This window comes from Carettochelys insculpta, chromosome 1 (assembly GCF_033958435.1).
Source record: "Carettochelys insculpta isolate YL-2023 chromosome 1, ASM3395843v1, whole genome shotgun sequence".
Lineage (NCBI taxonomy): Eukaryota > Metazoa > Chordata > Testudines > Carettochelyidae > Carettochelys > Carettochelys insculpta.
In genome coordinates, this window is record NC_134137.1 from 361157071 (window position 1) to 361183534 (window position 26464).

Here is a 26464-nt window from a genome sequence, read left to right on the forward strand (position 1 = left end):
GTCCTGGGGAGAAGACCCCGAGGGTGCCCCTCTGGGGTGTAGCTTTCCCCCTCCTCAGGCTGGCTGCCTTCTAGCTCTCCCTTCCCCTAGCCTCTAACTGCCACCCGATTCAAACCTAGCTCGGCTCCTCCCTCTTCTTTGTTCAGGGCAGAGGTGTAACCTGCCAGTTGTAGCCCCAGGATCATCCTTAGCCACTGGGAGCTATTCAGCTTGTTTCTCATACCTAGCCTGAGTCTCGCATTTGCACTCCCCCCACTCCATCACATGCTGCTGCTGCTACTGCTGCTGCTGCGTGTCCCATCCCTCCCCCCAGGGGACCCTAGAGGTTCCGCTCCCCCCAGCCCCGGGGATGGGGCATGGCACTGTCGTGCTGGGGGAGGGGGCAGGGGCTGATGCACTCTTCTGAGGGACATGTCACTGCTGTCCTTGGGGCCATGGTCATCTGGGCATGTGGAGGGCCCTGGTCATATCTATTACCCCCGCCCCTCAACCCCAGGGGTGTGCCCCGGGGGGGGTACATACCTGATGGTCCACTCCCACGGTCAGGGGACACCCCGGGGGCGGACACCCGGCTGGAGCTCCTGGATGGGAGGACGATGTGGAGGTCGGCATCACTGGAGGAGGAGTCCCTCTCCTCCTCCTCCGGTGCCCCGGGGGTGGGCTCCTGGGGGGGGCCCTGGGGTGCGGGGCTTGCCTCCAGGGCAGACTCCGCCTCTGGGGGCCTGCTGGGGCTCCTCAGCCGAGGTATCAAGAGTGGCTGGAGGGGTGGAGGTGTGCCGGGGGCCCAGGATGTCCCTGAGCTCCCTGTAAAAGGGGCAAGTGATGGGAGTGGCCCCAGATCGGCTGGCCGCATCCCGGGCCCGGGTGTAACCCTGCCGCAGCTCCTTCACTTTACTCCAGACATGATCCGGAGTGCGGGCAGGGTGACCCCGGGTGGCCAGGCCCTCGGCCAGCTGAACGAATGCATCCGCGTTCCACCTCTTGCTCCCCATTACCTGGAGCACCTCCTCCTCGCTCCAGAGCCCCAGCAGGTCCCGAAGCTCGGCCTCCATCCAGGAGGGCCCTGCTGCCGCTTCCCCGCCTGGCTGCTGGGCTGGGAGCCCTGGCTCCCCTTGGGGGGGTCCTCTGGGGGCGCTGCCATGCGGCCATCACAGCCGGGTGGGTGTCTGTAGCTGGCTGAGGGACGTGCAGGCTGGCCGTGTGTCTGGGCTGCCGCCTGCACATTCTCTCAGCTTCCTGCACAGGAAGGGAGGGGGCAGGGAGCTTTAAGGAGCCACTCCACGCGGCCACCATTGAGCTCAGGGGCTGGAGAGAGCGTCTCTCAACCCCTCAGCTGATGGCCGCCATGGAGGACCCCGCAATTTTGATGTTGCAGGACGCGCAATGATTACACGTTCCCTACTTCCACATTGAACGTCGAAGTAGGGTGCTATTCCCATCCCCTCATGGGGTTAGTGACTTCGACGTCTCGCCGCCTAATGTCTATGTTAACTTCAAATAGCGCCCAACATGTGTAGCTGTGACGGGCACTATTTCGAAGTTGGCACCGCTACTTCGAAGTAGCGTGCACGTGTAGATGCGGCTTATATATCCCAATCAATGAGAAACATACAGCACATGTGAAGTCTGCTTAGGAATAACAAGGCATTTGTGATCACGGTGACAGGAATATGAAATCCCTCTTCTGCCTCTCTTCCCTCAGATATTCAATTCTTTGTGATACATTATAATGACTGGGATTGCAGCTCTTCTGCCTCCCACACTGAGTCGTTCCACACAGTCTCATTCATGTTCCTTCAAAATATGATGTACACCAGTTTACTCAAAAATATACAGGGCATTGTGGTTTGCAAAGCAGAGTATCTTTCCACTTCCTCTTACGAGAAGAAAGTAGAAGCTGTGCACAATGTGATTGTGCCTGACAGCCTTGGAGTATTGATGTCTGTTGAAAAGGGACCTCTTTGTATGACCTTCATGTATTAGTAAAAGAATCACAGGAGGGATTCTGGGGAGATGAGTGTATATTGAGAAGAATTCACCCCACAGCTTATTACTTTATATTCTTAGAAAAAAAAAAGAAGGTAAAAACAGCCACCACAGACCAAATCTCCCTGGGAAGTAGAAGGGGTCTGATGACTAATCCTATTCTACTTCAATATTTATGACTATCCTATTAAGAAGTCCAGTGGCATTATGTCCCTCCTGCCTCTTTCCCCTGATCCCAAGCCTCTTCCAAGACCTTTCTTAAGCTGTTTCTGAACATCTGGAGATAGGCTAAGCAGAGAGGGGACAGGACTGAGGTGAGCATCTCTCTGACCTCACGCTTCTCAACTGTGTATCTCTTCTTCTGATCAATTTAATGCTGTCTTGTAAGAATTAACTCATCCATATGCCCCTTGCCCAAGTTGGAAGGCAGGGGCAGGGGCAGCGGTGGGGCAGTGTGGGACACAGAAGCTTAAAGATAGTGCAGAGGCCCTGGGACATGGTCAGATCTAGCTGTGTCACTCAGGGGATGTACTGGTTTCAGGAGAAGGATTTTTTTTTTAAGTGGATAGAGGACTCGGCCTCTTCCCCACAATCTACCCATCCAAGAAAATGAGATTATCAGGACAGAGGGAAAGATAATGGAATTTTTCAGTCCCCTACTCAGGTAATTTCCAAGCACAAGACAGTCTGGCTTGTGCCAAAGAAAACCCTTCTGGGTCAGTTCTCCTACTGCAAGGCTGCAACACTGAAGCTTTTCTGTCATGGGTGAGATACAGCTTCTTGGAGTATCAGCATTACTGCAGCTGGCAGAAACCACAGGTCAGACGCTGGGCTCCTCAAAACCACTGTTCACTGTAAGCTGACTGCTTGGGTGACCACCCAGGAGAGATTCAGGTGCCATCCAGCTGATTACCAGAGTGCCCACAGCCGCCCACATGGCAGCATGTGTTTCTATAGTGGTGCCTATCCACATGTGCTTTGGTGCACATAACAAAATTTATTCTGTCCATGGATATTAAAAATTAGAGGGAACTCTGTTCAAAGCCACTGTACATCTGGTGAAATTCCCATGAAGTCCACGAAGATACTGCAGAATCTGGTTTAGGGGTGGGCAACAGGATATGACTGTACTGAATGCTGTGATCAGGGTAAGAAGCATCATTTGAGTGCTGCAAGCTGGTGGGCCTGGGTTGCCAGAGCAGGAGTCCATGTGGGCAATCCTGGGGCTGGAGATCTTGGTCAGCCAGGCAGGGGAAGCAGGGCTGGGGGGCCGGGGGGAAACAGATGACACTGCCTGGAGCTGCCAGCCTAGTGGGGAGGGGCAGACAATGACCCAGCCCTTGAGTCCCCCTTCCCTTCCTCTGCAGGCGCAATGGTCATGAGGTACATAACTAGGGAAGGCCCAGGCTGAAAAATTCCCTTTCTGTGCAACCTTGCCTGACTAGTCAGAGAGCAGCTACTCTGTGCAGCTACTAAAGCAGCCTGCGTTCAGAGCTGAGCACTGGGTACCAAGCCAAGCTGCACAGACAGGGAATTTCTGAGATGCCCAACCAGTGATACATTTGTGCCAAGACTCCCTGGGGCTGAGCCTGGCACCAATTTCATTTGACAAATGAAGCACTGAGGGAAGGTGGTGGGCCCTGAGTGTAATAGGGGTGAGAAGCCTGGAGAGCACATGGGGGTCAGGTAATAGATAAGAAGCCCATCAGAGGCAGAGGAAAGAGGGGTGGGGGAGCCTGTAGATACCATGGTGAAGGGAGTCAGTGCCCAGGCCAGGGGTGCCAAAATATAAGATCATCCAGGGCATCATTTTCCCTAAGGCTAACCATGACTTATTCCAGTATTATAGCTGAGGTAGCAGAATCTGGACTGATGTGCTGTTGCAAAAGGGACCGAGTATGTTGCACAGGAAGAAACTGAAAAGAAAAAAACCCAGACTACATCTAGAAAAGCCCCTCCAAAGCAGAATGTCAGTGAAAGGATGGTGCAATGTTAAAAAGACCAGGCAAACACATTGGAACTGTCCCACTAGATTACAACTATTCCCTTTGCCTGTGATTAACAGATGGTGATGCTTTAATACAACACTTATTAAAGCTAGTTTCCTCCTAATGGAGTTCATACTTGAAACTCACAGAATATGCCATATGTGGAAGAAACACAAATACAGGCTTTTGCTTTTCTCTGTCATTTTTCTGGACTTTCTCTTTTGTATTGCTGCTACATGCAGTAACACAACACATTCCTTTTAGAATAAAGGAAATATTACACAATTCTTATATATTAAAATTAACATTTGAATACATTAATTTTATAATTATATTAATTATGAAATAATAATTATTTAAGATAGCAGAATTTGTCCATTGAAAATGCCATCTATTGGTCTGCTTACATTTTCCTTTTTAAGTAAATGTGAGGTTAGAAGGCTGATTTGTATCTGATGTTACTCTGGATTGGAGATGGTCAGAAACTTAGTCAAAACAAGGTGTGTTTTGACAAATCTGCCATTTTCCTCTGAATTGACAAGTGTCAATTTCAGTGAAATTATCTTTAAGACACTCATCCACTCTCCCAAATCTCAGACAAAGTGTTCTGATATTTTTGGAGTGGACTATTTCAATTTTTCATTTACAAATTACTTTTCAAAACAAAATTGATTGTTTTTCCATAAAATATTTAAAATTTTTTTAAGGTCAAAATGTCAATGAAATGTTTATATTTTATCCAAATAAAATAGATTGACAAATCTGAAATGGATTTTGTTTGGGTACTTTGCTTCGTAGGACTATTTCATTTTTATTTGTTTTCATTCCATTTTGGAATAGAAACAATTTCAAGATCATGGAATTTCCAACAAAAAAGAAAATCCAATTCCTTCCAGCTCTGTTCTGGATTGAGACCGGTGCATTTGACAGCAGAAGTTTGGCATTTCATCTGTTTTATACCTGTAGTCCAAAACTCAGCACTGTTAATTCTAACAAATAACATTTCAATTATTGACTTCACACTGCCATTTATATGTGGATTTTTGCCAGAAAGCTATAAATCCATCTAGTAAACTACTCTATAATGTAATTTAGTTTCAGTGCAAAGCTGTGTATAAGGTGTACAATAATTTGAAAGACATGTAGGATTGGGTCATTTCCAAATAATGTCAGCCTCTATGTCTCTCAGGAGTAATCTCTGCTGAAAATGTGACAAGTTTGCAGTTAATCACAAGTATGAAGGAGTAAGGGCCAATTTACGCAGTACCTGAGCGAACAATGTTTCCATTGATTCTGTGTAAGTTTTAAATGGGGAGTGCAGAGTTTGATCTTAAAGGTTACTGCACCAAGGTACCACAACATTTCTTTCCCCCTGAAAATCATATTGATTAGATATGAACAGCAAATCATTTTTGTTTGCTGGATTTAGAGGTCATCAGGACTCAAGGAAAATCTACTGGTACATACATAAAATAATCACAATTTGACGCATGCTCCAAAGAATAAAATTGAAAGAAAAGTCACTCTACCTTGCATTCTGGACAACCATGACTTGTCTGCATGGACCCAGTGAGGAGGCAGTGTAATAAATAGAGATGGGAACGTAGGAGAAGCAGCATGAGAGAAAATGGGAATAGACAGAATTGAAAGACAGAACATGTGAATAATACATGAGCAGTTTCTAGCTTCAGAATCACAGAAAAGAGACATTAACAAGAATACATTTTTGATGTGGATTGAGCTACATCAAAAGGAAAGATACTTAATAGCAAGCAGTGAACACATTAGTATGCAGATAAAAGTAATGTAATCTCTGAGCATCTCTACACCTTAATTGTCAGCGATGTGTACAAAAATCCCAAAAGCTAAATGTCCCATTGAGAATCATAATATTAATCACAGTTTGAACTAGATATGGGCCCAAACCACAGGGGAAATATAAATGCCTCAGAACTTTGTCACTGGTTGAGACCAGATCTGAATTCAGGTCAGAACTTTGTCAGTTGGACCTAAGTCTAACAAAAAGTCCTATGTCTACAGAATCAGGGGCATAATGCCCCTCTCCTTCCTTTGTCCCCATTACATCCACATAAACACTTATCATGGTGACAACAGGTACAAGTAATAAAAAATCAGTTTTCACATAAAATGGAACTGCTGATGTCACCATACACAACGACTCACTGTGTATCCATCATAAATTGTCCTTTTTAGCCATTGTGTACCTACTCATGTTCCCACTGAAATCAACAGGAGTTTCATGATCAATTTCACTGGAAGCAAGACTGAACCCTTTATAGGCTGAATCAGCAAGATATTTTAGAATATTCATGAATTCAATGAAACAATTCACATACTTTTAGCAATACACGTAGTTAAGTACTTTGCTGAATTGGGATCATAGTTCAGAAATATACCCTAAGTTGAACATTTGGGTAATAAGTATCAAATTTTCAAAAAAGCCTTATGAGTTACACTTGCCAAACTGCAGATGAATCCACCTGTATGCGCAAAACAATATTTCTTGTGAGCTTTAGCATATCTGCGCACATTTATGTGGTTTGCTTACATGGCGCAGCTATGGTGTTTATTGAAGATGTGTCCATAAATTATATGGTTGCAACTAGGGAGGCAATTAAAATATAACTATATTGATTATAGGGGGCTGTGAGGTAGTGAAGGAAGGAGGGACCAGCATTCCAGGACCCAGCCATAGTGGCCAAAAGCAAAGGGAAAATACTCAGGGGAAATAGCTCACATATATGAAGCCAGATCTGTCCACACATGCTTGCAGAGTTGGGACCTATTGAAGTCCATCAATCCATTAAAGTCCATACACATTATCTGAACATAGGAAAGTAAGGGTTTGCAGAATTGGGCCATTAATCTGTACCTACAGGTTGTTTGAGACAGGAGATTGATAGCTTGAATGACTGTCACAGAGCCTCTGGAGCAACTGCCCTCAATTTTGTCCAAGAGAATTTTGAGATCTTTAAAATGTATTAAGTGGTTGCCACATATGTACACTAAGTTGCTTTCTAGGACTCTTTGGCCGCGTCTACACTACAGTGATCTTTCAAAAGATGATCTTGCAGAAGATCTTCATTCGGAAGAGACTGTCCACTTACAAAAAGAGGACCAAAAGAGCAATCTGCTCTTTCGAGAGAGAGCATCCACACAACCACCGCTCTTTCGAAAGAGCGGGCCAGGGATCGAAAAATCGGGCACGATGAGGACCACTCTTTCAACCAAAGGGCCCATGGAGCATCTACACATGCATTTTTCTGAAAGATTCTTTTAGAAAAAGGTGCTCTTCCTCATTAAGGAGAGGAAGAGGGCCTCCGGAAGAAGTGCCACATTCTTTAGAAAAGGATTCAAAAGAGCATATTTTGTGAGTGCACGCTCTGCTTGCCCTTTCGGAAGAAGGCCTGATTTTCTGAAAGGACTTGCTAGTGTATGTGGGGACTTTAGGAGCTACTGGTTAAAAATGTTAGTGCACACACCGAAGAGCTAACTGTTGCTGGAAAAAGTTTGTTGGAAAAAGTATTTTACATAAAATCATTAATTTTAAAATCTTATGTACAAACTACTGAAAGGCATGAGTCCACGTGATGGGCCAATGGATGATAAAAATTTGATTTAAATAAAACAAAAACAAAAACAACCTAGCCAGACCAGAAGACCATAAACAAATATTATTCAACAGCTTTTTCCATCTTCTAAGCACATAGCTCAGTTATATGCTTTTAACTAATGTGTTTGAGGTTTAAGACTCTATTTGGGCCAATGGGACTATTCACATGAAAGACATTAGCAACTCATCTGAAGGAGTGGAGAAGGGGCTTAGTAAATATCTAGCTCACCTAGGACTCTGTCCACAAATTTCCTGACTGAGGGAGATATTCAGCCTTACTGATTGGCTGGGATGCACTACATAAACCAGACAGAGGCAAAGGAACTTGTCTGAGCAGTTAGGTGAATCCTTGGTTTACTGATACGATGGATCCTGCCTGCTTGTATGACTTCTGAGGTCTTCTGTCTCATCTGTTCATGCTCTTCTTAACCCAGACCTCCATTTGTTCCCAGTTCCTGTTTTTCTGCCGTACTCCAGACCTGTGATCTTACACCGTAACCCCGATTTTAACTGTGGCTTGGATCTCTGCCTTGACTCCTGACTCTGACCCTTGATTGGCATCAGACTCTGGCTTGGAACTGGACTCTGGCTCTGAAGTTTGGCTCAGAAGCAGATTCTGAATATGATTTTGGTTCCAGGCTCCTGGCTCTAATTGTTAAATTGATTGCCCACATTCAGGTCCCTGCAGATTGCACCACTGCAAATTAAGGCCCTGCTCCTGCAAGCTCTTATGCATGTGTTTAATTTTATGCTAATCAGTTCCACTAATTAAGTCAGTGGGACTGCTTGTTATTTGCATATGTACCTACTTGCAAGTTTAGGACCTAAAAAACAGAGTTATTACAGTCTATCAGACAGCAGTATGCTTTTGAAAGGAACATTGATTATAGATTTGCAATTGTACTAATAGTTTAAAGGAATCGTTATGATCTGTGAAGAAAATTATAAAATGGTACACAAACATGTCTGTGGGGAACTCCACATTTCAACCTATCAAATATTTTAACTCTCATATGCTCCCATGAAAAGGATGTTTTCAGTCTAATAGCACTTCTTTTAAAATGTACAGTATACCTTTAAAACCAATCATAGAGGCCGTTTCTACACATGCTGTTTTTTCTGAGAGTGGCATGCTAATAAAAGGCCCGAAAAATGCTAATGAGGCATGGATGTAAATTTCTGGCCCTTCATTATAATACGGTCACATGATTTGGAGTCTGGAACTCTTCCAGACCCCAAAAAAGCTAGTAAAAACACGGCCCTTGGGGGAATCTCCCAGAAGGAAATCCTCCTTCCGTCAGCCCCTTCTTCCCGAAATCTTCCAAAGCATGTGACCATATGCTAACGAGTTGCCAGAAATTTACATCCGTGCCTCATTAGCATTTTTTGGACCATTTATGAGCACACCACTTTCGGAAAAAGTGTCATGTGTACAAACAGCCACAGAGATTATTTTATGTGGAATTAGCATGGCAAAATTACAAAAACTCAAGAAATACTTGTGATCTAAAGATAAAATTGCACCTTAGTCTCACTTTGCAGTGACCTTCATTACATTCTCTCAAACACATAAGATAGAAAAGACAGACAGAACTACTGAGTTAAATACATGTTCCTAATAGGAACTATGAACTCCATGCATCTGGAGCGTTTCACCAGACCACAATGTTATTTTGACATAATTTGTGCAGGTGTGTGACTTTCATTCCCTAAAATATTTAGAAAAAAATTAATTCTACAGGCCTTCTTTGGACACCTCTGAAATCAATGACAAAACTCACCTGGATTTTGCTGGATAAAGGATCAGGCCCTTTACTTGCTATGTTTTGTTAACAGAATAAATAATGAGATACTCAGTGCTGTTTGATACTAAATGGATTTTCTGAAACTTCAGTCCAAGTTCTGTTATTCAGCCCCAGCATCAAAAGCCAATGGCAAGCCACAGAGTTCAATCTGAATTTTTTGCACCACTTACCCTCTCCCTGGAAGTAGATAGACTTTAACAAAAGGATCAGAATAGCCGTTGTTGTCTCGTGGGACCAGGTTTCTTGCTTGAAGAATGTGGATGATAAGATTGCCAAGATGCTTGTCATAGTTGATTTGAAGCTAGAGATGGCATTAAAACACTTGAAGATTATTTTTTCCCCTTTGCTTACTAAATAGTTTACTATTGCCCCGAAAGTCCATGTCTTTGGTGGTACTATTCTCTTCTCCACTCTGCACCCACCTCCCAGAAATTATCAGCATCTCCGCTTATACCATGTAATGCCAACACAACTGGGTTGTCAGCAGAAGGGATGGAACCTGCAAGCATAGGGGCTAAAGCCCTGTGCTCTACCACATGAGCTAAAGGCTAGCTGGCTCTCAACCAAGGCTGTAGAGCTGAGACTTCACTCTCCCTAGTATGTGGTCTCAGTGCCTCTGGGGTTACACCATATCTGCAAACAGCTAACAAAAGAGCCCACTGTTCTTCTGGGCTGTCTTGCCACAGACCCTTCGCTCTCTAAACCACTGTAGGAAGTGGAGTAAGGGAGCAGGTATAGTTAGAAGAGAATTTTAAAGGTTCTACCTGCTGCTCTCCCTAGCTCCTTAGCAGCCATGGAAGGGACTTCCAGCCATCAGCTTAGATGCTCACCCACTCTGTGGAGGCCTACCTTCACTGTGTGATCAGTGGGACTCCCATTTGAGTAACATGACTCTGAAATGGGAGCTCCCCTGGAAAAGGGAGGCAGTCCCATCTGCAGCCTTTTCTATGCCTAGCACACTTTCATCTCCAGGCTTTTGTGAACTTTTTATTTTTAAATTTCTATAGAGGTCAATTCAAATAAGATATATGCAGCTACTCAGGACTGCATGGAAAAAAACTGCACCACTGTTTTGAAGATTCACAACTTTGCTTACATCCATACTCAGCATTGGATCTTCTGAAGTGAACTGCAGTGAGTGCCCAAGGATTACAGATTCTAATCAAGTTCAATTTATTTGTTAATCAGCTACAGAGCTGTAGCAATTCCCACGTTACTGTTGAATTGATCGTGTATTGCACACAATGATAATAGAGACAGAGGTCCAAATCTACCCATTAAATCCCACATCATATCTTTGGCTTTAGTGACCAAAGTACAGCAGAATCAGCCCAAATCACACAGAATAGTTACCCTGCTGAAAACTCACTCAAAACTTAAACACATTCAGCAGCAATAAATTCTGTATTTGTTCACCTGAATTTCTCCAGTGATCGGATGGGATGTGGATTTTGCTGCTTCAGCAGACTGCCAGATGAAAAAAAAACAAAAACATACAGACACAGATCAAACATAATAATCTTTCAGTCTGAACACCTCTACAATGCTTTGTTTACATTGCTCTATCTACCATTTACCTTAGCAAGGCACTTTCTTTAGATTCTGGCTAGTAGTATTAATTAATTCATTATAGTATTTTCATTGGCACTTTAGGTTACTGGGAATGTCGACAGCTGCTACGCAATTTTAGGTACACTAATTGCGAACCTAAAATTGATTTTGCAGCAATCGACATTGGTGCTCCTCTTCTGCTGAATGCCGACAGGAGCACTCCTCTCACTGACATTCCTTAATCCTTGCGGCTCACAAGGAGTTCCAGGGTCAACACTGATCCCAGAATGCACCGTTTTGTGCATGCGTGAAACGGTGCCATGGAAGATTGAACCTAAGCATTCGATCTTCCACGGCTAGTGCAGACCTAGCCTTTGTGACTACGCCAGAGATCTTTATGTTAAGCATTTTACAAAAACTAAGCAAGAAACAGTCTCAGCTGCAAAGTGTTTAGAGTGTAAACAGGTAAAAGAGACAATATCTGAGAGGAAAAGAAAGTTGCATCATCCTAATTGTACAGAAGGGAACTGGAGCCCAGAGATTAAAGGTATGTCTACACTGTAGCAGCAGAGCTGTTGTACTGTAGATAACTGGGTCTATATCTACACTTATGGAAAAATTGACCTGCTGGCAGTCTATCTTCCAGGGTTCTATTTTGCACTAAATCAAATGGTCTTGGTGCCACTCTTGACCCCAGTGCTCCTGGCAATTGAGAAGAGTAAGGGAAGTTGATGGGAGAGTTTGTTTCATCAACCTGTGCTGTGTGGATGGTGGCAAAAATCAATTTTAGATACAATGACTCCAGCTACACAATTCTCGTACCTGGGTTTGTGTATCTAAAATTAATTTTACCTCCTAGTGCAGACCTGGCCACTGAAATTGATAGAAGATGTAGAGGTAGTTAACCCATCTCTCCAAAAGTGAATAGCTAGGTCTACAGAAAAATTCTTCCATCAACCTATCTGTGTCTACTGCGGAAGACAGGTTGACCTAACTTTATCATGCAGGGTATGAATTTTTTTTATACTGCTGAGTGATGGAACTGTGTCAGTCTAATTTTTAGGTGTAACAAAGGCCAAAGGGACTTTCAAGAGATGACACAGCCAGGTGAAGGCCAAATATTTTCCCACAATTTCTGAGATAATCATGGAGGATGAAAGTGAGTGAATTTTCAAATGGACATGACAATGTCAAATCAGTTTCTGTTTATGATTCATTCATTGATTCATAAATATTAACTTCCTTGCCCATCAATTTGTTTAGGTGACTCACTCTTTGATTCTCTCCATTGGGTCCCCATCTACTCACATCAAATTTAAGCTTCTGGTCCCTTTTTTCAAATCTTTGTGTATCCCTGCCTCTTCCCATTTGTTCTTTCTTATTGAGTTCTACAGAGTGTTCATAAAGACAACAGAATACTCAGATAACTATGTTTCTGCACCTCAAGAAAAAATTACACCATTTGTTTGATGTCTTATTTCATCATATCATGGTGCCCTTGAGCCAGCCTGGCGCTGCTTCCATTCTTCCAATGCAACCAGGACTATTGTGTTCTACAGCACAGTTTTCAGTACTTGTATATTTTCTCCAGATCTGACTCCTCGGTTGATGCAGCAGAAAATGAAAGTTCCAAACAAAGACAGACACTGTTCTTACACCCAGTAAGCAAATGCTCAGAATAGTGGCCTCCTCCTAATTTGCAGATGTGAATTGAAACTTGTTGGGCATTCTAGGTCATTATGATACCTCTTGCTGTGTTAAGATCATGCATTAAAATATGGTTCACAGCTAACGTGATCCTCAAAGGAGCTGAGAAAATCTGCCAGTGGATTGAAAAGGAAGAGCTCAAGGTGAAAACTCATGCAGGGGCTGGCACTCATGTTGAGCCATGCCTATATGTTCTGCAGAAGTGGCTCACTTTCAGTAGAAATGCCACCAAGAACCAGATAGGATTCTCACTGTACTCTGTCTAGTTTCCTGCCAGTTTCTCAGCAGGGGAGGGGGCGAAGATCTAGGGAAGTCGTAGATTCCAAGCTCTTGATTCCTTGGAAGCCTGGGCTTCTGGGATACCCACCAGCCAGCCAGCCCACCAGGCAGACTGCCTCAGACTCAGGAACCAATGGCTTCTGCAGACCATCTCTCTCAGATAGCCAGCCATGCAGACTGCCCAGAAACTAAAGCTTCACTTCCTTTTTCAGAAAATCTTGAATCAGAATGAAACCAGATTTAGAAATATTGAAAATCTCCTCCAAACAGAAGTAGATTCCCTGACTAGCTCAAATGAGGACTGCAATTGCATCTGCAGCACACTCAGGTTGATTCAAATAGCCAAGGCGAGGATGAAGGAAAAGCCTCTTTGTGCTCCTTCCCTATTTCTGCATAAGGGATAGGAACAAACTGGTCCAATGTTTTCTACCTAATCAATATTGGAAAATTCTACAGGAACTGGAGATCAACCTCACTCTCACCCTCTGCATTCAAATGTTTTAATTAAGGGAAATCTCTAATAAGAACATAGGAATTCTTTGACTTTTGGTTGTAGAGAAATATTGCATCCTCTCCTGCCCCATTAATGTCACATGAAGAAGTGCCATGGGAAAACACATCCTACCAGTCCTAGATGGTTGTGCATTAGGAGAATATAGAGAAGGCTGACCATGGCAATTTTTCTCCTATGGCTAGTGTAGCAGCAGAGACTACTGCCACACATCTGGTAGATGTCTAATCCTTTTTAGAATTGTATGAAGTGATTGGAGTCACTGCCCTGGAGGACAATGATAACATTAATTATGTGTTAAATAACAAATGACTGTTATCCATCTAAATTTTGTGTCTACACATTTCATTGTGTTTCTCCCTGTTATTTCATTAGAATACCAGTTAAATAAGACTGTTAAAAAGGATGCCAGAGACCTGAATTCTAACCTCTGCTCTTCCATTGGATTACTAGATGAACTTGTTTTCCCATCTGTAAAACGTGGGTAATGATGCCTCCCTTGTAAAAGGCTCTGAGAGCTGGCTAGGTATTTTTATTATAATAAATGTGCTTGTAGAAAGGTGTAGTGGTCTTCCCCTGTTACAGAGGTAAAGGAAGCCTCGCAGAGGCCTTGGTGGGTGGGCCCAGAGCATCTACGCCCTGCCCCACAGAGAGTGACACCTGAGGTAGGAAGTGCCAGAGATGGGGCCTGGGGCTCATTAAAAGGGTGGCCTCCAACCTGAGTGGAGGCTGCTGCCTGGGCTCCTGAGAGCAGCATCTGAAGAATCTGCACCAGACTGCCAGACAGGCCAGATCGGCAAGCCAGCAGTTCTGACTAAACTTCAGAGGTGCATCTGGGCCTGCTGCTGGCCCGCTACCCTGAGTTCCCTGAAATACCTGGGCCCTCTGGCTCACTGCGAGCTCACTACTTCGAAGTCCAGGACCTGCCCAAGTCTATGAGACTGCTGGCTGCTAGCTACCCAGAGGTCCTGGATCTGCGTGAGGCTGCAGATCTGCTACCAGTGCCTCACCCCAACGACGGTGACATGCCTGACTTTCCAGATCTGCCCACTGCCATTTACCTCGAAGACAACGACCTGCCCAACCTTCCAGATGACCCTGAGTGGGACCCCACTCTGCTGCAGATAGAGGTAGGAAGTAGACCAGGGACACAGAACCCATTTCAGTGTGTTGTAGTCTGGACACTGGCGTGAGCTACTCGTAGGGCCACAGGGCTGGGGAGCAGTGGAGTCAATGGGCCTCTGCTCCGTACCCTTCACTCCGGAGATGTAGCCCTCTACCTCTCCAAAACCACATTGCCTTGGTTATGTACACGCTACTCTGTACTGCACCACGGCAAGCTACTGGTACTGTTGGACTGCTCACTCCTGCTAAAAGGGAGCTGAGTTTTATTAACTGCTGTCCCACCCTGCCCCAGGGCCAGGGTTATATACTGTTTGACTGCTCAGCCCTGCTACCAGGAAGCGAGGCCTTTCTGCCTGTCCCACGGCAAGGTGCTGTGTGGGTGTTTGCTCAGTCTTTCTAAAGGCTCAGAGCCTTATATGGACCGCTGCTGGCCAAAGATGGGCAGACAATCAGGGCACAGTGACCTTTTCCAAATGACAGGGGATGAACCCCTGTCACAGACCACTACAGGGTTTCTCAAATATTTTTAAATGTTATGCTCCTATGATATCTCCTCTTATTCATCTTCTTTACACACAAAACAATCCAAGGGCCAAATATGCTGATGACATAATTGACCTAACTGCACTGACTTTTGTACAGTTGCATCTGCTTATGTTATAGCTAAAATGAATCCTGGTCATTTTCGAAGAATCTTCTTGTCCCCAGTTGCTTCAGTTGCCCTGTTTCACCTTTTTTATTTTTACAGTACTCATTTTAAGAGGAGGTTATGAAAACTAAATGAAATATGCAGGCTAAGGACTAATCACCATTTTAGATAAAGACCTAATCATATTTTCTATATTATTTCCTAGGTTCTTAATGCAGCCTAATCTCTTGCTTGCTTTTTGGACTGTCAATGCATATTAAGCCATTTTCTTCGTTACATCGTCTATTTTGATTCCTAGATCTTTATCTTTAAATGTTGCAGGTGTTTCAGAATCCTTGAGTGAGTAGAAGCTATTATAAAGCTTTCCCTTCAATGTGCATTGGCCTTGAGTTTGCTTACATTGCATTTAATCCATGTGCCTGATTATTCAGAACTCTGCGCCCCCTTGCTGCATGGTGAAGGTTGGAACAAAGGGGTGGAAAGAAGGATAAGAGTAAGACGTGACACAAAGAAGTGGGAGAGTAGTACATCCATCACCCTCCATGTGGATAGCACAGAAAATTGTTACATGCAAATCCTTATCCTAAACAGTTGTTTTAAACATCTTTAAAACAACTAAGCTAAGCAGCATCCTAGGTTGGGCTTGATCCTTCCCCCTGTTCAAACTTAGATGTTTCCAATGGACATCTGAGGTGGAAAGAAGGGGGCTTCCAGACATCTATCAACTATCCTCTTCTTTGCCGCTTTCCTGCCTCCCTAACCTCTTGTATCCCTTTTTGCCTAAGGCAGGAATTTGCTGTGCTTACTTCAAACTTTTCCCATCTTCAGTGGAAAATTACTAGATCCAATATGGGTTTCAGCATCAGGTGGCCTGGCCACATGTCCTTCTGGGGCTGGCCACAGTTACAGGACAAACAAGGCTATTCAGTGTTCACTTCCAGGGCATTGGCAATGGTGCTCATTAGCACATTAAGGCTACGTCTACACGTGAAGCCAACATCGAAATAGCTTATTTCGATGTAGCAACATCGAAATAGTCTATTTCGATGAATAACGTCTACACGTCCTCCAGGGCTGGCAACGTCGATGTTCAACTTCAACGTTGCGCGGCACCACATCGAAATAGGCGCAGCGAGGGTACGTCTACACGCCAAAGTAGCACACATCGAAATAAGGGTGCCAGGCACAGCTGCAGACAGGGTCACAGGGCGGACTCAACAGCAAGCCGCTCCCTTAAAGGGCCCCTCCCAGACACAGTTGCACTAAACAACACAAGATACACAGAGCTGACAACTGGTTGCAGACCCTGTGCCTGCAGCATGGATCCCCAGCTGCCGCAGCAGCAGCCAGAAGCCCTGGGCTAAGGGCTGCTGCCCACGGTGACCATAGAGCCCCGCAGGGGCTGGAGAGAGAGCATCTCTCCACCCTCCAGCTGATGGCCACCATGGAGGACCCAGCAATTTCGACGTTGCGGGACGCGGATCGTCTACACGGTCCCTACTTCGACGTTGAACATCGAAGTAGGGCGCTATTCCGATCCCCTCATGAGGTCAGCGACTTCGACGTCTCGCCGCCTAACGTCGAAGTTAGTGCTGCTACTTCGAAGTAGCGTGCACGTGTAGACACAGCTTAAGAATGATAAACAGATCTACACTTTGTTTTTCTGACTTCACTTACAAGAATGATACAGGCACAAAAATAGGCTATACACATTCAGCAGCCTCTAAAATTAGAACTGATATATTATATGAGGCACATAGTCTAAAGTGTCTGAGTTATGCATATTCATAAGCCAATTCTCATAAAGCATGGAGGGCCACGACAGAAAGCATCCTAACTAAAATTCCACTGGGTCATCATCAAGAGATGCAATTTAATGGTGATCTGACTGAAAACAAAATATTTCAGATCAGCTCAAATTGAAGTATTCCAAATCATGGCAAACTTATTTGAATGAAATACTTCAGCTTTTTCCCAAAGGAAAAATCAAGAAAAAAATTCAGGGAAAAATTCCATGGATTTTTTTTTCCAAAGCCATACTTTATGGGGAAAATTTTTGACTATTACTACTCAGGACCTTAAAAACTCCTTTAATCTGAACATCCAAATATAGGGCCCATCTATAAAAAGGGGAATAAGAACAATGCAGGAAACTACAGATGGGTCAATTTAACTTCTGTGCCAGGAAAGATAATGGAACAAGTAATTAAGGAAATCATCTGCAAACACTTGGAAGGTGGTAAACTGATAGGGAACAGCCAGCATGGATTTGCAAAGAACAAATCATGTCAAACCAATCTGATAGCTTTCTTTGATAGGATAACGAGCCTTGTGGATAAGGGAGAAGTGGTGGATGTGGTATATCTAGATTTTAGTAAGGCATTTCATACGGTCGCGCATGATATTCTTATCAATAAACTAGGCAAATACAACTTAGACGGGGCAACTCTAAGGTGGGTGCAAAACTGGCTGCATTACTGTACTCAGAGAGTAGTTATTAATGGTTCTCAATCCTGCTGGAAAGATATAAAAAGTGGGGTTCTGCAGGGGTCTGTATTGGGACCGGTTCTGTTCAATATCTTCATCAACGATTTAGATATTGGCGTAGAAAGTACGCTTATTAAGTTTGCAGATGATACCAAGCTAGTTGCAACTGCTTTGGAGGATAGGGTCAAGATTCAAAATGATCTGGACAAACTGGAGAAATGGTCTGAAGTAAACAGGATAAAGTTTAATAAAGACAAATGCAAAGTGCTCCCCTTAGGAAGGAACAGTCAGTTTCACACATACAGAACAAGAAGCGACTATCTAGGAAGGAGTATGGCAGAAAGGGATCTAGGGGTTATAGTGGACCACAGGTTAAATATGAGTCACCAGTGTGATGCTGTTGCAAAAAAAGCAAATATGATTCTGGGATGCATTAACAGGTGTGTTGTGAACAAGCTACGAGAAGTCATTCTTCTGCTCTACTCTGTGCTGGTTAGGGCTCAGTTGGAGTATTGTGTCCATTTCTGGGCTCTGCATTTCAAGAAAGATGTGAAGAAATTGGAAACGGTCCAGAAAAGAGCAACAAGAATGTTCAAAGGTCTAGAGAACATGACTTATGAAGAAAAGCTGAAAGAACTGAGCTTGTTTAGTTTGGAAAAAAGAAGACTGAGGGGGGACATGACAGTGGTTTTCAGGTATCTAAAAGGGTGTCATAAGAAGGAGGGAGAAAACTTGTTCTTCTTGGGCTCTGAGGATAGGACAAGAAGCAATTGGCTTAAATTGCAGCAAGGGAGGTTTAGGTTTGACATTAGGAAAAAGTTCCTATCTGTTAGGCTGGTCAAACACTGGAATAAACTGCCTAGGGAGGTTGTGAAATCTCCATCGCTGGAGATATTTAAGAACAGGTTAGATAAATGTCTATCAGAGCTGGTCTAGACAGTACTTGGTCCTGCCATGAGGGCGGGGGGCTGGACTTGATGACCTCTCAAGGTCCCTTCCAGTCCTAGCATTCTATGAGTCTATGATTCTTTACAAACATTGGGTAAAAAGAAAATTTCTCTCCTGTCAGAAAATGACTGGCCATCTGACAAACTTTAGCCCAAAACTAGGAGTTTTGTGGAATCGGTGGCAGGTTCTCCAAACTGAACTTATAATGCACAGCTATTTATAACTTTTAACTATGAAGTTATGGGGGCTGCATATTATGTAACTGCAAAAATAGACACACACACACACACTATAGGGAATGCTGTAAATTCTCCTTGGAAGCACTAACGATTTTACAGCTTTTTACAATTATCCTTACTGATTTTTTATGCCCCAATTCAACAAAAGACAGACACACATATTTCACGGCTGCATCGGATAAAGTGGTTTTTACCCATGAAAACTTAAGCCCAGATAAATCTTAGTTTTAAAGGTGCCACAGATCTCCTCATTGATTAAACAAACAAAACAGCAATTTAAATATTCAAGTAGCACATTTTAAGTCAGTGGCTTTAACTGTCACTCTGTGGGATTGATCATGTGCTTTACTTTAAGCAGGTGGTCAGTCCGGTTGACAGGAGACAGCAATGGGGCCAACTGCCCCAGGGCCTGCTATTTCATAGGGGCCTGGATCTCCAGCCACTGTCTCTAATATTTTGGCAGTGGCAGTGGCCACGGCTCCAGGCCTCTTTGAAATGCCGGCTGCATCGCTCCATGAGGTATGTATTTGGGGAGGGGGACTGCACCATTGACTTCCCTAGACCCCACCCCTTATGCCATTGGCCCCGCTCCTTCCAGGGCACAGCGCAAGCCCCCATCTACTATCTTGCTCAAGGGCTCATAGTGGCTGTTGGCCCCATTTCCCATGCTGAAGTATCTTGCTGAATCAGGGCATTATTAAATATTAATTTGGAAGAAGGAAAAAAATCTCACTATTGCATTACAGGGAGTTGGGGACCATAAGGGATTAGAAAGGCAACCTATTCTTCCTCAAGAGGCAAAGAAAATTGTTCCTGAAGGACTTTTATGATTATGCCTGGCATCCAGCATGTAATCTGAACTGCAGCATGACCGTGCATCAGTTCAGAAAAGAAATAGACTTGTACAATTTGTAACCCATTCATGGCTCAAAATGTTAAATCCTTTCTCTGCATCATCATTTATTGCCTTTGTTACATTTCTTATTTTCCATAGAAGAGCAGGTGCTTTGTCATGCTGTCATACTTGCTAGGGAAGATTGTCATTATTGTGCTGGGGAACACTTGTATTGCTAGTCTCTGATGTTATGCTCTATCACTCTCTACGGTAATGGAAGAAAATATTAAATGTGTGGGAATCTACATTACAGCCTATCAAAGAGAATCCTACAACATTTCTGAAGTACATCAAATGTGTTATACAAAACTTTTAAGCAGAAGATTTTATCTGCTATCAAAAGGAAGGCCTAGACACATTGAAACATTTAGGCTATCATGAAACTTTTGCAAATGTGATGGATTAAGGTTGTAGTCTGACTGCAAATGTTGTATATCAAAGGTAGAAGGGAGATACAAACTGAATGACCTAAAGGAAAATTTGAATATCTGGCAACCCCTGTTCCCCAAGGTTGCTGGATAACCAAACTTCTACTGTGTTAGGTTAGTGAAAAGCTGAACACTAAGGTTTGTTCCCAATGTGAAAGCAATGGACTTCCTACCTATTTAATTATCTATATCTGTATTTAGATCTCTGTTTCGGATTTTATCAGGTCTCTCAATTTTTTATTTATTTAGGTAGTAGCACCTAGAATCAGCAGATTCCACTGTGGGATTTTTTAGAAGGCTGTTGTGAGAAAGTTGCATCAGTGAGATAGGTTATGCCTCTAATGATGACCCTTTATGTTTTACATGCCAGTGAGTTACACTCTCTTGGTCCAGAGGCTGAGAAAATTGTGTGTCTTGTAGACAGGAGTGTTCTTCTGTTTGTAAGGCACTTTAGCTTGTCCTTAAGGGAAAACGAATACATATGGTAGGAGGTCAAACATTAACTGAAGGAGCACAGGCAAAAAATCCCATAGACGGGTTTAAGCATAAGCTAGTTCATGCTAATAAAGTGCATATTAAACACATAGACTATGGTTACATTGAGGTTTCTGTTTCAGTATACATAGCCAAACACCATGCTCAAAATAGCAGAGTTCATTGTGAGAGGGGTAGCAGGCAGTCTGAAATAGGTACTTATTTTGAACTTCGGTGCCATGTGGCCAGCACGAAGTTCAAAATAAGTTACCATGAAATACCTTATGTAATTTCATCATCATCATCATCATCATCAACAAAAACCATGGGCGCAGTGCCCATTGGTGTCTGATGCCTCTCTCTCTATTTCCTTCCATCTTTCCCTGTCCAGTGTGGAGTGACTTAGTTTGTGTAGACTCGCTCTGCACCATTCTCCATGGAATCTGCCTCTCCTCTCCGAACCATCCATTATGCTGAATACCAGGCTCTTGATTTTTCATTCACCATTCATTCTACAAATGCGCCGAATAGCTGTATCTTGCATTGTATAACCTTCTGCAGCAGGTTCTCTTTCAGCTGATTTTGTATAGCACATTTGATGTACTCCAGAAATGATGTAGGCTGACCTTGGCAGGACTGGGGGACAGCCCTACTTCTAAGGACTGGGGGATGACTGGGGAGGGGGTGTCCCACTGCTGCCAGCCCTGGCAGAGCATCCAGCCCCTCTCTCCCATCCCCAGACAGTGGGGCTGCCCCTCAGCTGCTGGCCACGGCAAACCAATCTCACAGCAGCTGGCCTCAGCTGGGAATCCAACCCTGGGACAGTCACCCTCAGTGCCAGTTAACAGAGGATGCCCCTCTTCCAAGTGCTGGATAACATGGCTTTTACTGTAACTTCCTTCGGAAAAAGATTTTAGCCTCCTCCTTAGAAACTGCACAAAAAGTGGTGTCTTTGCAACACTAATTTCTATTGCAGGAAACAAATCTTTTGATGAAAATGTAGAGAAGTGATTTATCTTTACAGACTTTTTCTCACAACATCTCATATGAAAAATATTGCAATTGCCTTTTTGAATATGTGGTTGGTAGCCCAGGATTAAAGCAGTTCAGCTGAGAAATGGACAATATTTGACAAAGAAGATCTGACGGTAGAGTTAATAAGTAATTCATGGGAACTGGATATGGAGAAAATCAGAGCTTGATGTTCACATTGTTAACTCTCCCCGTCAATCAAAGCAGTACTACCATGATCATTACTTACCCTTTACAATGCTGTGGTATTTGGCTCAGGACTACTACACAGAAAGTCTCCCCCTAATTTTTTCTAAGTGGAATCCTGGCCTCAAAGGGTACATTTGTACTGAAATTAGAAACCCGTGGCTGGCCCCTGACAAATGACAGGCTTGTTGGGCTCAGGCTAAGGGGCAGTGTAGACTTTCAGGCTCTGGCTGAACCTTACCAATCTTGCAGGGTCCTAGACTTTGGATCCCAGCCGAACCCCAAACATCTATTCTGAAGTTAAACAGCCATTTATCCCAAGCCCTGTGAGCCCAAGTCAGCTGGCATGGGCCAACCACAAGGTTTTAATTGCAGTGTAGACAGACCCTATAAGTTAAATAGGAGTTTTGGCATCACCAAAGCCAGTAGTTCACCACAGAGTACCCAGGATGCATATGAAAGACCTGAGAAAGGGTGAGCAGGACAATTTTTTTCCTAAAACACTCAAATTGGACAACAGATATTTTGATTCAGTTCCTGGCTCTGTCACAGGCATCCTGTGTGATCTTGGGTAAGGCACCTTATCTTTGGGCCTCAGTTGCCCACCACAATATTTCTCTCTGTCCTGATGTCTGTGATAAAGGTAACATCATTTACATGTGTGAAGCCCCATGTTCTTACAATGGAGCAGTCGTGTAGGTAGCTAATTACTCACTTCTTATGACAATGCTTTACTCACAGGACAACTGAGAAGTGTATACTGAGTGGACGCATCTTACCTTGCTGCTGTGTCGTTTTTTGCTCACGGAGGGTGAACCAGGCTGTCCAGGGCTGGGAACAGCACTGGAGGTGGCAGAGGGAGTACCAGAATGGCCATGAGATCCCTTCTCCACAGCTGAGGAAGCAACCAAAGGGGATTGCTGCAAGGAAACCTTTTGGAGCTCTGCTGCCAGCTGTTTAGGATCGACCCCTGGGGACTTCGCCTTGTCGACTAGATTAAGGTATAAAAGAGATTTACATTGATCATTGCTAACCCTTTCAGCCCTTTGGCTTTTCCACTGGTGTGGCAACACAGTAAATAAATACATCTAACTCGTCAATGACCTGCCTTTATTTCCACTAATTGAAGAGCTGCCTCCAAATTTCAGTGCAAAAAAGAACTTGAAAGCAATAGGTCTCCTTCCACTCAATAAGAAGTCATCTGAGCCCAGCTACGTCACAGCCTCTCAAGGAGGAACCTTCTTTAGCTATGAAGGGAAGGTCACTTTTGTTACGGTAAGGTTAGAGATGATTTGTCATATCTTCAGCTGATAATTAGCCAGATCCTTGGCTGCTGATTTACACCAGCTGAGGATCTGACCCCATGCCTATAACTTCTAGAGTTCTTCCAACTTTGTTAAGAACCCTTGCTTTGGTATGACTATAGTTCATCCCAAATCTTGTGCTTAAATAACTGAATAATAAATTCAAGTCATTGCTGAGCAGATTCATGCAAAAAGAAAAGGACGAAGAAAGGATATGAGCACAAAAGAGACTCCAAAGTCTGGAATGGAAGACTTCATAAGCTAATCAGAGCAGAGGAAATTTTTATGCAATTTAGGAGCTAAAGTCACATACCAGACATTTCATGAGTTTCTGCTATGTGGATAAAATGCAAACGAAGCTCTGTCTATGTCTGCCATAAATTTCAGCTGTGATGCTTATGGCCATCCAGTCCATACGTTTGAAAGCAATCTGCTTTCACCTACCAGCCTTTACTGGGTCATGCAGTTCCAAATGCTGAGGATTCTCAGAATCTGAGAGCATGTTGAGGTCCCTAAAGAAAGCAATGAGAAGCCTGAGACAAAAAAAACTCTTTCTTTATACCCTGGTTACTTTATTAAGTAGATAAATGAGACGTGATTAATGACAGAAAGCAGCTCCCAAGCATGGCCCCTTCTTAGCTGATACAATTTTGCAATGCTGTCAAAGTCAATGTGCTGAGAAAAATGACTATTTTAAGGTGAAATCTTTAATGGATTGAATGTTAGATCATATTGAAATACATACATTTCTCATGGTGTTTAGATAAGCTACAGTTTCCGTCCTAAAGGAACATAATTCAACAGAAGTCATGGCAAGACTAAATTCTTATCTCCTTACACTGGCCAACCCCAATGAATTCAATGGGATCATACCTGTCTAATGAGAGGAGAATTTGTCCTGGAAACGAGACATCATTACTGATAAAAACATAATTAGCTCAAATCTCTTTTAACTCATCTATTTGTTGTATTTTTAATGATTTCATTATAGAACTAATAAGCCTTCCAAAACACCCACTGACCCCCTTTTCTTATTATTCACACCGGTGCGAATCCTCAAGGCTAGCAAAGGTTCCACCTTAACATTTGTAAATCAAAAAAAGCCATGAAAAGCCAAAAAATGGAAACAGAAAGATGGGGAAAAACTCACAGTCTTACACATATTTCTGCTTCCCCACTCTGTTGACTGATGATATTCTGGACTTCTTCATACGTTCTTGCCGTCAGGGGGATGCCATTCCATTCCAACACCTGCATTCCTAGGACAGCAAAACAGCAGGGTGTGAAACTTTACTATGTGACAGTCTGTAACTAGACTTCAGAGACTCAGGCAGTTTAAAGTGAATGATTTGATGCAACAGTCATGTTTTAAGTGGTCTGTTGTACACTCCATTACCAAACTGATTTCACTGCACACAGATAACATTCATGAATGCTACGATGACATTCGTTTACCTGCATCACTAAGTCTGCAGCAGAATGCTCTTCTGACTGTACATGCCCACTGCATACAATAGTTTGTCAGGGTTGCATGCTAGTGAAAGGGTTTTAGAACATCAAAATTCATGCACGTTGGCCACTATATTAATGAAATCACCATTCTATGTGTAACCCAGAAGCACTGAGACCTCTGAAAGAAAGGTAGAGAGAATTCTGCTTTACAGCCTTGCCAGGGAGCTTTCATCTGCAATGGTAGAGGCTTGTAGCTTAAGGTCCCAGGTTCAATCCCAGGAGCTGATGACATGTTTCTTTTAAGGTTAAACCTTCAGTGGATTGAATGTAAGATCAGATTAAAAATACAGACATTTCTCTTGGTGTTCGGATAAGTTCTTGGCAAGCTAACATCTCGGAGGGCTGAGGTGACATTCCCAGCTCGCAGGTAAACAGTTGCTACTGTGTTACAAGTGCAACAGGAACAACCTAACTGTGGGAGAGTTATGTAAATGCTGGGCCATAATTTGTATTCGTCATTAATATGAGAGGACCAGATTCATGAAGCTAGGCCAATTTATACCAAGTGAAGATCCAGCGAAAAATGTCTGAAATCAGCCTTGATCAACTGTTGGAAATTTACAAGATCAGGCATGAATTCTGCTTAGTGCCCTTTCACCAGGGAGAGGGTGATAATATATGTATGTTGGAGGAAGACAGGTAATCCACTTGCTAGAGCTGAGACTGTGGTGAACAGACTTGTGTAAAACTGTCCTGAGCATATTCGTTATTATATGTCTGCTCTAACTGTTCTAAGGCCAAATCTCACAAAGACTTACTATGGAGCATAATGCCAGGCGCTGGTGCATCCAGTTCACAGTAGTAGCACTTGCCATCTGATGAAGTGGGTCTTTGCCCCCAAAAGCTTAAGCTCCAATAGCTTCATTAGTCTATAAGGTGCCACAGGACTTAGTTGTTTTAGTTGTAACACTATTCAATGATCAGGCCCCCAATTATTTGGAGATCATAACCTAACCAGACTAGAAGTTTAAATAGGTTACAATGAGCTGTTTTAGGTCACAGTGTTTACACTGAACACAGCACTGAGCTAAACGGGGGTGGGGTGGGGGGGGCACAGAGCAACAGTCAGCTCTCCAAATGTGAACTCCACATTCACACTGGTGAATAGTCACTTACATGAGTAACTCCAATTAGAATGACTTACCACCACTGTAAGCATTTCAAAATCCAGCTCTTGAATTATGGAAGGAAAAGGTTCTTAATGGACCAAGTTCCAGAATAATTAATGCCACACCAGAATCAATCAATAAAAATCTTAAAACCACATCAGTTTCACAGCAAGAAAACCACAATCAGTTGGCCTGATGCCACTTACACAGATAAAATTGAGTCTTCACATGGGTTCTTGTGGTTATTTTGAGAATTCTGAGCTGTTATACACAACAAAAGGGGGAAAATAGTGAAATAAAACATAGTGTCGAACTCACAACCAAAGGCAAATATTAAGTAAAACAATCTTAACTGCCTGTGGAGGAGAAGCAATGAATTTATACTGTACTGAAAGAGCAAGAAAAAGTATAGGTTATCATATTACATGGGACCACAGTTCTTGAGGTTACTGCTAGAATATGAAAAACTTCCTCATGCCTTGATCAGCAAAAATTTCTAGGGTCTTTTAGTGTCTCAGCAATGAAAATACAAACAAGGTGAGGAATGAATATGAAGTGATGTTCAGAAGGAAATAAAATTCATTTTAACAGACTTACCTAAATACATCCACCTTT

General features: G+C 43.3%; 1 protein-coding gene across 1 annotated transcript in view; it reads right to left on the minus strand.

The window, feature by feature from the left end:
- PCLO (piccolo presynaptic cytomatrix protein) overlaps positions 1 to 26464 on the minus strand; it is a 539688-nt gene that overhangs the window by 116796 nt on the left and 396428 nt on the right. The window contains exons 11-16 of the mRNA XM_074984167.1: positions 24379 to 24487; positions 23673 to 23740; positions 22704 to 22915; positions 10830 to 10880; positions 9584 to 9714; positions 5504 to 5530 (exon numbers count right to left, since the gene is read on the minus strand). Of these exons, the coding sequence (XP_074840268.1) occupies positions 5504 to 5530; positions 9584 to 9714; positions 10830 to 10880; positions 22704 to 22915; positions 23673 to 23740; positions 24379 to 24487 (598 nt within the window). The remainder of the gene's footprint in view (positions 1 to 5503; positions 5531 to 9583; positions 9715 to 10829; positions 10881 to 22703; positions 22916 to 23672; positions 23741 to 24378; positions 24488 to 26464) is intronic.